The sequence below is a fragment of the Arvicola amphibius genome, chromosome 4 (genome assembly GCF_903992535.2).
Source record: "Arvicola amphibius chromosome 4, mArvAmp1.2, whole genome shotgun sequence".
Classification (NCBI taxonomy): Eukaryota; Metazoa; Chordata; class Mammalia; order Rodentia; family Cricetidae; genus Arvicola; species Arvicola amphibius.
Window position 1 is genome coordinate 45257273 of NC_052050.1, and position 16873 is coordinate 45274145.

General features: G+C 46.0%; 1 protein-coding gene across 1 annotated transcript in view; it reads left to right on the forward strand.

Annotated features, from left to right (window-relative positions):
* Vps53 (VPS53 subunit of GARP complex) overlaps nt 1-16873 on the forward strand; it is a 136047-nt gene that overhangs the window by 105158 nt on the left and 14016 nt on the right. Inside the window, exon 18 of the mRNA XM_038327391.2 lies at nt 13082-13230. Within this exon, the coding sequence (XP_038183319.1) occupies nt 13082-13230 (149 nt within the window). The remainder of the gene's footprint in view (nt 1-13081; nt 13231-16873) is intronic.

Here is a 16873-nt window from a genome sequence, read left to right on the forward strand (position 1 = left end):
GACTGTTGCTGACCCTTCTGTGGGGTGGGGATGGGGTGCGTCTGAAGGGGATGGCTTCTTGGGCCGGCATCTAGCTCCTGCTGAAACCTGTCTGTGCTCTTGCCGGATGAGCAGTTTGCTGAGCTCTGCAGCACTGACTCTTGACTCTTTGCTTCATCCTGCCCACTAAGAGGTTCTGGCTTTTCCTGAGCTTTGGTGACTAGATAATCTGATCGCATAGTGGGCTCTGGTTTTAATGTACCCTCATCCCTGTGGCCCTTTCTCTCTCGCCATGTACTGCTTTTGGGGGTTTTGTTTGCCTGTCTTTTCTTCCCCAGAGAGTAAATTCCTGGGGAATGTGATGATGGTTCTGTGTATAACCTCACGATTTAGAAGGCTGAGGCAAGAGGATTTCAAGTTCAAGGCCTCCCTGTCTCAACAAAGAACAAGAGTATTCCCTACATGTCTAGACCATATTGGAGCCTTCGTGTTTATTAAGTAGAAAGTAGGCAATTCTTTGTTGACTTTTAAGCCCAGCAAGCCTTGTAGAGCAAGGGATAACAAACCATAGCCTGCAGCCAAATGTGGCCCACCACTTGTTCCTGCAAGTCTTAGCGGAATATAGCCATGTCCATTCCCTTATGCACCCTCTATGGCTGTCTCTGTGCTGTGACTGTAGCAATTAGTGGTTATAAAGAGAACTTATAGCCCACAATGCTAAAACACTGACTAGCTGACCCTGTCCAGAAAAAGCTTGCCAACATTTATCTAGTCATGGGCTCTTGGAAGACTCACTTGTCTGGGGAAAACTGAGCAGGATTTATGACAGGGCATTGGGAGGAACCTTAACACAGGGGTCAGGCAGACCTGCATTCTCTGGTTTCTTCTGAGAGCACCGCACACATGACTTAGCCTGTGCAGGCCCGTCTCCTCTATGTGAAATGCATCTAGCTGGCTGCCTCCCAGAGCTGTGAGACTGGACAGCAATGAGTGCCTGGTAGTGCCAGTCAAGTGCTCAGAAAGCCTTGGTTCCTCCCTCTTGACAAGAGGAATGCCGTGCCTCAGGAAGCAGACATTTGGTCTGAGTTTGGTTTTATAGTAGATTATAACTATTTAACAAAAGTAGGATTAAAACCAAAACTTTGGCTTTAGGGTTTAAGGAGTGAAGTAGGAAGTTATGAAGCAGCTGATGTTCCAAAGCTCCTGTTCCCAAGGCCAGTCCTATGCCCAGCCGGGATCCCCAGCCACACACTGTAAGCAGGCAGCTGGAGGCTAGGCTGTTCTCTTAAAGAAGCAGGCTGTGAGGATTCGTTTCCTGGGCTCTGGCTATTCCCTCACTGCTGGCAAACACTCTATGCATCCTGAGTTTGATCCGTTCCAGCTGCCATCTCCTGAACCGCCACACACCGCAGCCTGAAACGCAGCTGCCAAAAGATTTTCACACTGACCAAAGGAAGAGTGGATTCTTTTTTTTTCTCAGTAAAATAACACATGGAATGGGTTTAACACTCCAGGTGTTGCTTATATGAACTGTCAGTTCATTAGGCAGACTGCCCTCAAGTTCCCCTTCCTCACCATCCATTTCTCCCTAGATGCACACCAGCAAATATAACCATACCTCCAGAATCTTGTGTTTATATCATAGGAAAATCCTAGGTTTGGGAGCATAGCAGTTGGAAGGCCATTCCTTTTTGTCTGAGTCTTCTGGAGTTCTAGTAAAATGAGATCCATGTGATTAAAGTAAACACGGCAGTAGTCGCCGGCTGCCTTGGTATGCACCCCGTTAGTGTCTGCAGCCTGTTCCATAGAGTTTCTTCTAGAATTTCTCCAAACCTTTGTGATGGCGATTATTTCCGTCTCTGATTCCACCGTTGTTTGCTGCTGGCTGACTAGTCCAGCTTGGACTCTGCCCAGCACGAGGCTGGGAAAGGCCTAGGCACTGTCTCCAGGTGTCTCATCTGGTGGGCGGAGTGGGCGGAGAACTGTGGTGGGGTGAGAGGAGAAAAGCAGAATCCAGCAGTCAGCATGAGAAACCGATGGGGGATGGAACCTGGTCCGGTTCTCCTGAGGGAGTGTGCGATGAAGAAGCTGTTCCCAACAGGACTGCAGTGGGAAGGAAAGCTTTTTAAGTTAGGAAAGTCATTTTTGTCAAAATTACCAACCCCACTCACTGCCTTAGGAAGTTACAGAATACTCTGGACTCAAGCAAGGCTGTTTTCAAGTTTATGCTGTGGGGGAGAAAACTCAAAATAACAGTCGAATAAATAGACGTATTTCATAAATAGTGAGGACAGTGTGGAGCGGGCTTCTAGTGCAGCAGAACCCAGGGCAGAGGCTCCTTGACAAGGTGGCTGGAGCCCAGCAGCTCCGTTGTTGTCCTGGGAGGCCAAAGCAAGCTCTAGATCTCCTCAGTTGCCGTATTTCCTGTCAGTACCCTGGATCTCTTGACTGCACAGGTTGTACTGCTCCTGTGCAAACACCGTGCACCCCAGGTCCAGCCGGTCCCACTGGCCTGAGTGCTCTGCCTTCTGGTGGTTTCCTTGCCCTCCCTCATTCTGACCTTTTTGTGTAGAATTCTCTTCCCATCGTGGTCTATCCAAAAAAAAGTGCGACCTTTTTAAGAGTGAGCTTGACTATCTGTCCCCCTTGTAAACGTTCCAGTGTAATTCCTGTCTTAGTTAAGGTTTCTGTTGACTATCTGTCCCCCATGTAAACGTTACAGTGAACTTCCTGTCTTACTCCATTACCGAAGGAAGTCAGTACAGGAACTCAAGGTAGGAACCTGGAGTCAGGTTGACAAAAACAAAAAAACAAAACAAAGCAAAAAACCCTAACCATAACAAATCCCAGAGAACAGTTCACTCCTGAAAGTATCCAAATTAATAGAATTTAGTACACATTTGAGGCCACATGTCCACCAGGACTGTCTCATTCCAGGGTACCCTTATCACCCCAGAAAGAAGCCCATCCCTCTCAGCAGCCCCCCCACACACACACCATATTCCCTCAAAGCCATTAGTCTACTTACTCTCTGTATAGATTACTATTCTAGACACTTTACATGTGGTTGTGTGTAGCTTTTCCTGCTGGGCTTCCATCACTGCACAGTATTTTCAAAGTTCATTCATGGTATGCCATGTGTCCATGGTACATATTTCTGGTTTATTGTGAATTTTGTTTGTTTTTATTTCCAGACAGGGCCTTGCTGTATAGCCCTGGCTGGCCTAAAACTTACTATGTAGACCAGGTTGCTCTAAAACCCACAAGAGATCCACCTGCTCTGTCTCCCTAGTAAAGATTAAAGATTAAAGATGTACACCCCCACACCTGGACATACTCCATTTTAAAGCAATGATAGAGGGCTTGAACCCAAGACTTTGCAGAGGGCAAGCCTCTAGTTCATTCCTTTTAATGACTGAGTGATATTCCATTATTTCCTTGTTAGAGTTGTTTCCAGCTAGTGTGAACAATGATGTGAACATCTGTGTGAGTGTATGTTCTCAGTTCTCTTCAGTGCACACCTAGGAGAGGAAGTGCTGAATCTCAAGCTAGCTTCGATATTACTACTCCAGGCACTGCCTCATGGTTTCCCATATCTGCCAATTTGACATTCCCACCAGCACAGTATAAGCTTCTAATCTTCCCACATTTCCACCAGTATTTACTTTACATTTATTAAAATCATGGTCATCCTTGTAGGTATGAAGAAGTACCTCCTTGTGGCCTCACTGCATTTCCCTGATGACTGAGATAAAGTGACAATAGGTATCTCTTGGGGTTGGCAATCTGAGTGTCCTCCTTAAAGAAATATTAACTGAACTGTCACCATTGTAAACTTGGGTTTTCTGTTATTGAGTTATAGAAATTCATCATCTTCTCTTTCTCCTTTATTTTTTAGTGTTTTGCTTTCTTTTGGTTTTGATTTTCTTTTTTTTGTTGTTTGTTTTTTTTGGGGGGGGGGTTGGTTTTGTTTTTTCAAGACAGGGTTTCCCTGTGTATCCCTGACTGTCCTGGAACTTACTCTGTAGATCAGGCTGGCCTTGAACTCAGAGATCCACCTGCCTCTACATCCTGAGTGCTGGCATTCAAGGTGTGTGTTTGCTCAGGGTAGTGTCAATCTATCTATCCCACTGCTACATCCTCCCAAGTGATGAAAGTTCCTTTTAGAGCCTATAGCAGCTCTGTGTTGTGTTGTGTTCACTCGTTCTGGGGACTGACCTTTCATTCCTGCATAATGTGTCCTTATATCACTAAAGTCTAATTTATCATCTTTGTTCTTATTCTTATGCTCTTGGTGTCATAACAAGGATAGATTACTTAAGGACAGAGCTTTATAGGTTCTGCTCTTATGTCCAAGTCTTCAATCCAGTTAGAGTTAATTCTGTGTGTGGTGTGAGGTGAGCACTCACTGCATCCCTCTGCATGCAGATATCCAGCTTTTCTACCCGTGTGCTCAAAAGACAGTTTCCCTTATTGGATGTTCTTGTTACTCTCTGCAAAAATCATAAGAGAGGCTGGAGTGGTGGCTCAGCAGTTAAGCACTTACTGCTCTGCGGAGGACCTGCGTTTGGTTTCTACAACCCCACTGAGGGCTTACAACCACCTGTAACTCTGGCTCCTGGCACCAGGCACACACACAGTACACATACATGCAAGCAGGACTTTCATACACATAAAATAGGTGCATCTTTTAAAAAATGAGATTAAGCCAGGTGGTTGCTACACGCCTTTAATCCCAGCCCTCAGAAGGCAGAGGCAGGTGGATCTCTGAATGTGAGGCCAGTCTAGTCTACAAAACAGTTCCAGGACAGCTAGAACTGTTACTGTTACTGTTACTGTTGCTGGAAGGGAAAGACAGAGAGAGCAGGGAAGCAGTTCAATGTAGATGCCTGGGTTTTTGCAGACGTGCTTAAGCCTGCCCTTGTGCCCTGTTTGGGTTCTGAGCTTGTTAAAAGTGATTTTAGAGCAGATTGCTGCAGGTCCCCCAGCTTTGTTCTTTCTTGACATTGCGTTAGTTATTCTGAGTCCCTTACCATGTCACCATTTCTTATCTTGGCCAGAAAATGTTTTTCTCCCTCAAAATACTCTAGTACCAATACTCTCTCTCCATTACACAATTCTTTTCTAATCTCCATCTTCCTCTTAATCTTTGAACACCTCGAGGTCTGTGTCTTGTCTCTTGTAGAATGCCATGCATAGGCCAGACCTTGCTCTATAGTAATGTACTGCAGTGACCTCAAAGGCAAAGAAAGGAAGAAGAAACCAGAAATAAAGACCAAAGATTCCCATTTGACCAAAGGATGTGGAGAAGTGGAGATGATACTGGGATGATTGAGCTGCATGGAGCAGGAGGTTGTATATCTCTGTGGAGATGGCAGATCACAAGCCCCCTGGTCTCTCCAGCTGAGAATGAGGCCTGGGGTCTTCCCCCATGCTTAAATAGCTGAGCCCCTCAGCGCAAGGGACTGGGAATGGTCAGAATTGGGAACACACTTTCACCCTGGCTTTCACCCTGCTTCTGGGTAGGTGAGAAAGTACAGAGTGACCAGGTCAGCAGAAATCTTACAGGTGGTAATCCCAGCACTGCAAAGGCTGAGCCAGGTATCAAGTTCCAGACAGATTGGCCTATTAATGAGACTCTCAAAGATTATGGATGGATGGGTGGGTGGATGGATGGGTGGGTGGATGAATGGATACATGCATGCATGGATGGATGGATGGATGGGTGGATGGATGGATGGATGGTAGCTAAAGTAACGTACATAGTGAGTATAAGGCTCTGGCTTATCCTTGGTCATGAGTGCACCAGGCATTCAGACTCACCTTTTAGATCCGTACCCAGCTTTTCACAGGGATGACTATCCTATAAAACAAGATACATGTTGAGTAGCCAGACCAAGTGTTTAAGTATGCCTGTATTCTCTCCTGAAAATGACGGAATTGTCCCGGCCTGCTCATCATCTGTTTGGTTTTCATATTACGCCCAACATGCATGGCTCTTCAGAGCAGTTCCATGACCAGAAATCACCAAGCTCCCTTTCCACTCATGATCAAGATGCATCTTTCTTTCTTATGAAAAATATGAAACCATCCTCTGATTCTTAGGAAGGGGTTATTTGGGGAGTTTGGGTGGAAACATGAGAAGTTTGTCTTCTAGCTGTAAATTCCACAGATTCTTAGGAACCAGTATGTCCAATTATAGTCTTCCAACTAGGATTGAGATAAAAATCTGCCTCCTTAAAACGGTGCCCTCTTTACTGTTTTTTGGTTTTGTTTTGTTTTTTCCAGATCACTGGGTTGAAAGAATCAAAGTTTCTATCCAAGGTCAAACACACTTAGCTTTTCCTGTTAATACTAATTTTAGAAAAAGCAAGGAAAAAATAGAATAAGTTCAATTTCCTTCTAGTCCGGCATGTATCTTCTATTAGGTTTCAGAATTGTGACCATGAACTGATTTAGGAAACCGAATTGTTGTCCCTGAAGATAGTTTGAGGCAGCTAGCACTGGCGTCAGATCTGCTCCCATTCTCATTAAAATGTATCCTGTGTCAGCAGGCCTACAGAGCATTGCCACCAGAGCCCTCCCGGCTCACTTTCCACATATGACCAAAGTGCATCTTCCTTTTCATGAAAATTATTTTTATTATGATGAAGGCAAATCACCCTCATTATTATTAGAAAATACAGATTTATTTATTTATTCATTCATTCATTTATTTTGAGGAGAGGTCTCATATGCAGCTCTGGCTGTCCTGGAACTCACTATGTTGAACAGGCTGGCCTCTTATCTCACAGAGATCCGCCTGCCTCTGCCTCCCAAGTGCACTACTACACCTGACACTTATTTTTATTTATTTTGATTGATGTATGTATGAGTGTGTATGTGTGTGTGTGTATGTGTGAGAGAGAGAGAGAGAGAGAGAGAGAGAGAGAGAGAGAGAGAGAGAGAGAGAGAGAGAGAGAGAGAATTACACGTGGAGGCCAGAATCACTGGATCCTTTTGGAACTGGGGTTATGTGCAGTTGTGAGCTGGCCAACCTGAGTACTGGAAACTGGCCGTGGATCCTCAGGAAGGAAAAGCAGTGCATACCCTGAATTCCTGAGCCACCTCTCTAGCCCCCCACCCCCAATATTTAAAAGAAGACGGTAATCACCTGTAATTACAATAATCAGATTTGTTCCCTTTTTCTTTTTATGCTGATATGTTTATAAATAAATAAATAGAAAGATGGCCCAGCAGTTAAAGGAGCTTGCTGCCAATCCCAAGGGCTGAAGTTTGATCCTTGGGCCTCACATAGTTGAAAGTGAGTTGTAAGTTGTCCTCAGGCCTCTACACATATGCAGTGGCATACTCATGCACACAACAAATAGGTGGTGGTGCAACCTTTAATCCTGGCACTTGGGAGGCAGAAGCAGGTGGACCTCGTGAGTTCCAGGCCAGCTTGGTCTACCTATCAATCTCCAAACCAGCAAGGGCTGCACAGAGAAACCCTGTCTCAGCTCCCTAAAAGGGCTGTATTATAGCTGAGTGGTAGAGAGATTGATTGCCTAGCACATATGACACCCCGAGTTCTAGTCCTAGTACCACTCACACCAAAAACCATGAAAAGTTCTATAAGGCCACCCCCCATCCCAGTCTGGTGTGGTGTCACCACTGGGGAAGTGTATGCCAGCACTTGGGAGGTGGAAGCAGGAAGATCAGGAGTGCACAGTCATCCTCAGCTCAATAGTGTAAGGCCAGCCTGAATACATGAGCCCTTGTCTGAAAAGAACCAAGACAAAAGTAAAAATCACTTCCCTGTTGATGGGCCTTATGTACACATGCATGCCTATCTCCTTCAGACCTTTTGTGCTCCACTGTCTGTCCCAGGTCATCCTGCCTTCCCCTGGGAGTTATCTTGGAGCATAGTTACAGTGAGTCATCAGTTCTTCCTCCCCTGCATACCCTACCTCTCCCCAGCCATCTGCATGCCTAACCGGGGTACATTTTACTAGGCTAAAGTCCCCCAACTCTCCTCACGTTACTTGAAGATAGTCTTTCTAGAAGTAACATGGTAAAGTGGAAAGACCATGGGCTTTGGGATGGGACAAGCCAGAATCTGTGCTTCCCACCTGCCAGCTGATTGGCCTCACTAGACAGGTCACCGCTGTCCTGAAGCTCATGTTCCCATCTGTGAAGTGTGGTAATACCATCATACGCAGGAGCTGGTGTGACAGCGTCAGTCACAGTGCTGAGAACATAGTAGGTGATCATGAGTAGTTCTCCCTGTCTTCTCACCAAGGCTTACTCCAGTGCTGAGCATGCAGAAGTGCCTATAAATAATTCAGGGGCTTGTAGGAGTGAGTGCCTGGGTGTGTGTATGAAGTCCAGGACTTGGTGCCCATGGCTCGGAAGCCCAAATCACAGCCCTAGACTACAGCTGCTGGAGTCCAAACATGTGGGACTGTGCTCCCTATCAATCTAACTTGAGGCAGGGATTTAGGTTTTCAGTTGAGGATCAGGTTGTCAGGAGGCCTTTCAGAGCCTTGTGCAGAAGAGGAAAGGCAAGGTCTGCAGTGAGCTCTCTGCAGGGCTGCAGCGGGCCCTCTGTAACAATGTGATGATCTAGCCTGCTGTGGGAAGTAGCAGCAGGGACCACACACCTCCCACAGCAGAAGCAGAACTCCACAGATGGGCTGGGCTCCACAACGCCACCTATGGTTAAACACGAGTCCTGGGCACTTCTGTCATTACTTCCTTCATTTTCTTGCTTGCTCTTTCTGTCAACACTACATCTGATGTACAAGTTTTTTGTGAACTGTTTCTTGTCATTTATATAGTACCAGATGGTATTCAACCCAGTTCACCTCACCCCCAAACAGAGGGCACAAAAGGAAAAATCTCGTTATAAAAGGGTAACTTAAATGCTGGAAGTGCTGGAATCTACTTTTTGCAGTGCTCATTCTAGCACAGACACCATCCATGCCCTTTGCTGAGATTTGCCTGACAGCCGCATGCACCCAAGCAGAGGTGTTTTCTCTTTGTCGCAAGTGTCGCACAAGCACTTGTGTAGTGCTTGGGCTTTAGATGAGCCTGCCTGTCTCAGCAGTGTCATTTGGATCTCCTGTCCTATCAGACTATCAGAACTAAATGACATCACACACAACTAGTAAGTGAAATGACACCAGGCAAAGCATCACCATGGGAAGCCCCCCCCCCACACACACACACACAACACGCGCACAGCCATCAGACTACTCACACTGATGCCTAGTTTGTTTCTTGTTTTGGGGAACATGGTCTTGATGTAAAAGCCAGGGTACCCTTTAGTTTATGGTAGTCCTCCCACGTGTTACCACACCCAGTTTTTTTTGACAATTTACGTTACAGCTAAGACCAGAAATGGTGGTGCAGGCCTTTGAGCCCAGCACTTGGAAGATAGAGACAAATCTCTGAGTTCCAGGGCAGCCTGGGTTACATGGTAAGGTCTTGTACCCCCAAAATACACAGCAACCTAAGCCATAACCATCTGGGGTAGTTGAGGGCAGGTGTCAGCCAGCTGGAGTGGTATCAAGGCACAGGCACTGCTGACTGTGTTTTGTACATTTTTTTTTTTTTTTAGTAATAGAAATGGGCTGGTTTCTGGGCATGGTGGTGTGTGTTAGTGATTGGCACTTGTGGGGCTGAGGCAAAAGGATTACCAGGAGTTCAAAGCTAGCCTGGCCTAGATAGGCAGGGCTACAGGGCGATACCCTGTCTCAAAACACCAGAAAGCATGAGGTTGAGAAACAAGGACTGGAACTGAAGCTCACAGGTAGAGCACGGAGACCCTGGGTTTCATTCCCAACACAAGAAAATAAAAACAGGCTGAGGAGATAATTCAGTCAGTAAAGTGACTGCCATGACCCTGATCCTATGCACCCAAGTAAAACGCCAGGAAATGCTGGGAAAGTAGAGACAAGCAGATCCTTGGCATGTGGTGGCCAACCCCCCCCCAACTAGTGGGAGACCTGTGTCAAAACAAAGTAGACTCCTGAGAAACAGTACTCAGGGTTGACCTTTGGCCTCCATTCACGCATGCACACACATGTACATGTACATACACACATAAAATAAGAACAATGTCAGTTCTCATTATTTCCCAGTACTGTAAATTATTTTCTTCATTAAGCTAACTAAAGTTTAAAATCATGAATACTTGCTAATACTTCTTTCAATTTGACCGTACCTGACTAAAACTTAAAGCAGGTGGGAATCTCCTCACATATATGACACATGTGAACATCGGTGTGATATCCATCCAGCTAACTAGCAAGAACTTGAAGCAGCCACGCAGCTACAATCTGCCTTGCATCAGAGAGGCTTTATAACCAGTGACAGAACATGCCACCCCTTCTCTTTATAGCTGTGTTCTGCGAGTGGGGAGCTGTCATCTTTAAATCATTGTTTATAAACTACATTAAGATCGTGAACTATCCAGTGCTGCCAGCTTGAGAGGCACTTGTCATTTGTATGTTGATTTGAGGTGGGACATGAAATTCTCTCTGCCCAATTCCCCACATTTGTTCCCCATGTTTGCCCATGCCTGGGTCCCTGTGTTCCAAGCTTTGCTATAGAACTGGGAAGAGGAAGATGAAGGGTGGACTAACATCTGTCAGTTTGGGCCTCACCTTATGAGTTCACTGGGAATCAGGACGTTCATTGTTTGGTAGGATCAGATCTTTAAAATGGGATGAAAGAAAAGCCTCTCAAATAAGGTAACAGATAATGAGGAAAATATTACACATAGCTCACTGTACAGGCAACTCTTGTTGGAGCTTGTAACTGTTTCTCCATTGTTTCTATTTTTTCCCAGATTTTTTTTTTTACTACCAAACAAGCTGTACCTCCAGCTACTGGAGAGGCTGAGGTGGGAAGAGCTCTCAAGTGCAGAAGTCATGAGAGCAGCCTGAACAACACAATGCAGTTCTGTCTTAGTCAATCAACAGATCCATAAACAAGATTTCCTTTTTCTTTTTTTAGAGATCTTTTAAAATGTATTTATTTTGTATGTGTGTGCACACATGTGCCATAGGCATTGTGGAGTCAAAGGACAAGTTGCAATTATCAGTAGTCTTCCTTCTACCACATAGGTCCCAGGTAGTGAACGCAGGGCTTTGAAACAAGTGCCTTTGCTTGCTGACAGAGTTCCCCTTCTCTAGCTGGAGCCTGTGTTTGTTTATTTAGGTTTTGTTTGTTTGTTTTGGTAGAGACAGAGTGCTACTTATATGGTCCAGGCTGGCCCCAAGCTTACAAACCTCCGTCCTCAGCCTATACACCATCACACCCAGCTTCAAAAGCTGATTTGAAGTTTTGCAAGAGGCTCTTGCAAAAGTGTTTTCTTGCCAGAGACATGAAAGCCTTAGAGCTGCTGACCTCCCTTCTGAATGGATCCAAAGGGTTGGTTTGGCTTAAGAGGGCTTTGAACAGGCAGCCCTGTTAGGCTGTGAGAGGCCAGCTCAGCAGGGCTCCTTCAAGACAGGGTAAGGAATGAGTACATGCTAGGTGACATAAGCTGAGAGCCCCTAGCCCTCCTGCGTTCCACTAAACGACAGAGTCTACACTGTTAATTCTTCCTGCCTTGCAGGCCATGCCCCTGCTTCTCCCTTGGGTGTACAAGCTTGAACTCCATTTTATTTGTTTATTTTGGGGTTTTTGTCCTGTTTTGTTTTTGTTATTATTTTACTTTGTTTTGTTTGAGACAGGGTCTCTCTAGCCCTGGCTGTCCTGGAACTCACTATGTAGATCAGGCTGGTTTCCAATTCATGGAGATCCCCCTGTCTTTGCCTTCTGAGTGCTGAGATTAAAGGTGTGTATCACCACTCTTAGCCTCATTTTTGTTCTTTTATGCTTGTTTTGCTTCTGGTTGTTTGTTTGTTTGTTGAAGACAGAGCTTCTCTGTGTAAGAGCCCTGGCTTCCCTGGAACTCGCTCTGTAGACCAAGCTGGCCTTAAACCCACAAAATCCATCTGCCTCCCAAGTGCAGGAGTTAGAGGCATGAGCCGCCACCACCCAGCTCGTTTTTGTTGTTCTTAACTAGTCAAAGATCACATCAGCCACACATGTACTTGTGTGTGTACTTGTATGTGTTAGGGGGAGAGGGGAAGGTTGTAGCTAGGGATAGGGGCTCATGCCTATCACCCTAGCACTTAGGAGATTGAGTCAGGAAGATTGTTGTAAGTTTAAGGCCCATCTAAGTTACATAGTAAGTTCCAGGCCAGCCTGGACTAAAAAGTAAGACCCTGTCTCAAGAAACCAATAAATAACAATAATAAAATCCCCAACTCCTCCCAGTTTACTTGGAAAAGGGTGTATACGTTAAATCTCTTCTACTTGTTTCTGGGTTTCACCACATTGAGCCCAACTGCTAAATCTCTCCAGTCTCTCAAACTACAAGTACCTGGAAGTAAACACTCCTCCCCATTCTTCAGTTCTCGTGGTTCTCAACCTTCCTAATGCTGTGATCCTTTAACATCTCATGTTGTGTTGGCTCCCAGCCATAAGATTATTTTTGTTGTTGGGTTATGGTGGTAAACACCTTTAATCCCAGCACTCAGAAGGCAGAAGTCAGCCTGGTCTACAAGAGCTAGTTCCAGGACAGGCTCCAAAGCTACAGAGAAACCCTGTCTTGAAACACCCCCCCCCCAAAAAAAAACAACAAAAAAGCTATTTTTGTTGCTACTTCATAACTATAATTTTGCTAATCATAATGTAAATATCTGATATGCAACCCCTGTGAAAGGTCATTCAACCCCAAAGGGTTGAGAACCACTGTTCTCTGGGTTTAGACAGATTCTTACCCTCTGCCTAGTGATGTGGTGAGCATCCCTTACACAGCTTTGCTTGGGTCGGAACCTTAGGTGGGAACAGTAGGAAAAGGAACAGAGCCTGCCCTCCATGCCACCGGTGAGGCTTGTTCTTACTCAAAAGCAGCCTCTGTGTCACAGAATAGTATGTTGGCAGAGGCCAATCCCTGTAGCACCAAGTGACCTAATTTCCGCCCCCACGCCCTTTCCTTGGTAATAGATAACACTGTTCCCCAGTAGGATCTCTAAAACCTGGTCCTGTCCTGTCGCTGTTTCAGATGCCGTGGCAGAATGTGGAGCATGTTGGTGACCAGAGCCCTTATGTCACTTCTGTTATTCTTCACATTAAGCAGAACGTCCCTATCATCCGTGACAACCTGGCTTCCACACGGAAATACTTCACGCAGTTCTGCATTAAATTTGCAAAGTAAGTCCTGAGTTGTTTCTTGATGCACTTCTAGTTTTCATCTCCCAGGATAAATGAGCAGGAGATGCCCATGGCCATATCCCTGCCAGGAATTGTGCAGTTCACCAGCCACACTGGCAGTCGACCCCAGGATCGCTCTCCAGGTGTAACTCTCTGAGTGGGGAGAGATCTATGACGGCGCCGGTGTCGTGCTCAGTGAACTTACTTTACTGCTCTACTTAACTACCCAGCATGCCCAGTTTCTAGCTGGGCTAATTCTGGGGCTTCCAGGAAACTAGCATTCTTCTGTCCTCCAAAGGGCTGTAGTGGTAGGAGCGAATGGGCCACTTTAGGACACATGCGTGCTTAGAGCAGCAGGCTTCAGCCATGGCAGACAGGAACAATTTGGGGTATCTTGCTTTTCTCAATTCTGTGCATGAAACCTCTCCTTGCTCAGGTTTTTGTTTTTCAGTAGGTTCATGCGAGCATTTTATCTGATTAGAGTCTGAACTTCTCAGGAGTTGGACCATCAGTTGTGCCTTTGAGCCTTTACTTCTTCCTCCTCCTCCATAGGACTTGTTATTGTAGCTGCCAGAAATTATCCACTGTGGATGTTGTTACATCCAGGCAAAGTACTAGAAATTAGGAGCAGCAAGTTGCTGAGCTCCAGTGCCGAGGTGACAGAGCAAGCACCACGTCGCCTGCCTTCTGGTCATGTCCTCGTGTGTGGCCATTTCTGCCTTGAATTTTGAAGCAAGGAAGTAGTTTGGTTCTTTGCCAGTCAACATCTGGCTCCAGCCCTGTTTCCCGAGAGGCCAGGCAGTGATGAGGGCCAGTGTCTCCTTTGACCAATTATCAGACACACAGTTTGGCAAGTTGCTTCAGGAAGGTCAGTGCTGTCCAAGCTACCGTATTTGGATTGTTCTCATCCAGGTCCCAACTGGTGACTCAGGCTTCTGAGTTTCTCTTTCTCCCCCAGATCTCTCCCGGTTTGTATTCAATTAGATTCCCCCATCTGACATAAATAAACCCCAAGGAACAATAGTGACAGAGTAGCTGTAGAGTTAATTTTAGTTTCAAGCTCATCAGCAAGGCTTGGGCTGACTCCCCAGGGAGCATTTATGTTTGCAGGCCACAGATGGACCAGGAGCTGACATTCCCTTCCCTCTCTCTGGGTGCTCATTAATGTGCACTAAAAGCACTGCTGATAAATCACATGTGACATTCCCTGTAACCACTGCTACAATGTCTCTGTAAAACTCTACTGTGACTCAAAACCTCCACTGTGGGCACCCAGGGGTCCGATTGAGCTAAGGTTAAAGTGAATAAGGAGTCCATTGCTCAGCTCGTCCAGTGTCAACCTCACATTCTGTCATCGCCTTTTAATTTTATTACTAAGCTCATTCTGAGTGATCTGGGAATAGGGTGCCCATCCCCCACATCTGGAAAAGTTTGGCTGTAGACCTAGAAAGTTTAGAAAGTTTTGTGCTTTAACTCTTGGTACCCTCCCATCATTATAAAATTTCAGCCCAGACCAGTAGCCACTATTTCCATCCTGGTGACCCTTGGCAATGACACATCACATTGCTGGTTTTTCTTCTCCAAAGACTTGTGCCTAGGTTATCCCCATGTTTCTTCTGATCACCTAACATGGACTAGTCAGGGCAAGGGCAAGGGCACAGCCTCAGCACTCCAGTGTGAAGGAGCTTCCATTACAAGCCAGGTGTGCAGGTGTGAGTAGTCCCAAGGTTAGCCTCGCCTTACCTGGCTGGCTCAGGTTAAGGGCCAAGAACCCCTCCAGACCCTCTTCTTCACACCTCCCTCTAGATTAGCAGGCCCACTCCTCCCTGGACTGCGGGTCCTCTTCCATTGCCTCCTTTCCTTCCCCACAGTTGTTAGTCCATCTGTGGCTGCATTGCCTCCAACATAATAACCTAACTAGGCCACTCCTGGTTGAAAATGCAGTTTGGATTTCAGATGACTTCTCTCACCCACTAAGCTAGTACACCTCTATTCCATGACATTGTCCCAGAAGTCCTCAGTTAGCAACGTGATTGCGGTGTGCGGAGAAGATGCGGCGAGATTGAAGGACCCAGACAGAGCATGGAGGAGGGAGGAGACAGAAGTCAGCCAGCCTTGGTGGAAACCTTGCCCCTTTCTGTCTTTCCTCTGTGTCCTGGGCCCGGGGGCACCGCCTGCTCAGCACACTCTGGATCTTATCTAGTTATGCACGTGTCTAACAGCAGCACAACAGCCTCCTCGACTCGGGTCCTGGCTTGCTGGACTGTCACTGTTCCTCACCCTAAGCAGGTCACCAGGCCGCCTGGCCTAAGCAGTCGCTCAGTGCTTGGCGGATTTTTTTAAAATCTTGTAATTTTTGTTTTGGTAAGAGAATTACTGCCTTAGCTATTTATTTATTGGTTTAGCTTTCAGACTCTCTTACACATGTAGCTTCAGCTCTTGCCACTGTTCGGATATTTTCAGTCACTGGTACTTGAATGGCAAGGTAGATTTTTTTGTTTGTTTTGTTTTGGGTTTTTTGTTTGGTTGGTTGGTTGGTTGGTTGGTTGGTTGGTTTTTTGAGATAGTGTTTCTCTGTAGCTTTGGAGCCTGTCTTGGAACTCTGTAGACCAGGCTGGCCTTGAACTCACAGAGATCTGCCTGTCTCTGCTCCCGAGTGCCACCACTGCCGGCTTGTTTTTGTTTTTCTGAGACAGAGTTGCACTATGTAGCTCTGGATATCCTAGAATTCATTATGTAGACCAGGCTGACTTTGAACTCACAAGAAATATGCCTGCCTCTGTTTCCTGAGTGCTAGGATTAAAGGCATGTGCCACCACACCTGGCACAAGATGGATTTTCAAAACTTCATATAACTTCAAGTCTAGAGGAAGTTAGGGCTTGAGAGTGGTTGGTTTAGACTGGAGAGATGGCTTAGTAGTTAAGAGCACATGCTGCTTCTGCAGAGACTTCCAGTTCAGTTCTCAATACTCATATGGAACAGCTCACAACAGCCTGTAACTCCAGCTCCAAGGGATCCAGTGTCCTCTTCTAGCCTCCGTAGAACCTGCACACATGGTTACATGCACACACAGAGACACATACACTAAAATAAAAATATATAAACTTTTTTTAAACAAACAATTGCTTTAGTGTTTTGATGGCTTCGTGAAGACCTGGGATATTCTCTTTGACACTGGCCACATCCTCAGAATGATAGTAGAATGACAAGCATAGGTGTTTATCTAGCTCAACAGTGCCCTGAGCAGGAAGAGGGAGTCTCACACCAGCCCTGCCGTGAGGTCCTTCCCTCCAGGTGATTAGACTGCCATTGGATAATTCTCCCTCTTAGGACTGAAACAGTCACCAGTGGAACTGGCTGAAGCTCAGTAGTATTGACCTCTGTAGGACTGGAGTGTGGCTCAGTGTTAGAGTTCTTGCCACCTGAGTTCCATCCCCAACACCACAAACAAAAAGAATTCACCGCTCCAGCTTAAGATGGGGTGAGCTTTCCGCAGAATCCCAGGCTGTTCTTCCTAAACAAAACTGGAGCTGAAGTTAGAAGGAAAGAATAGGCTGGGGGGAGAGGGGGGAGGAAGGAGTAGGGAATAGAGTGTCCACCCGGAGTCTCGGTTTCCTCATGAAAGGAAATAGAACCTTAAAA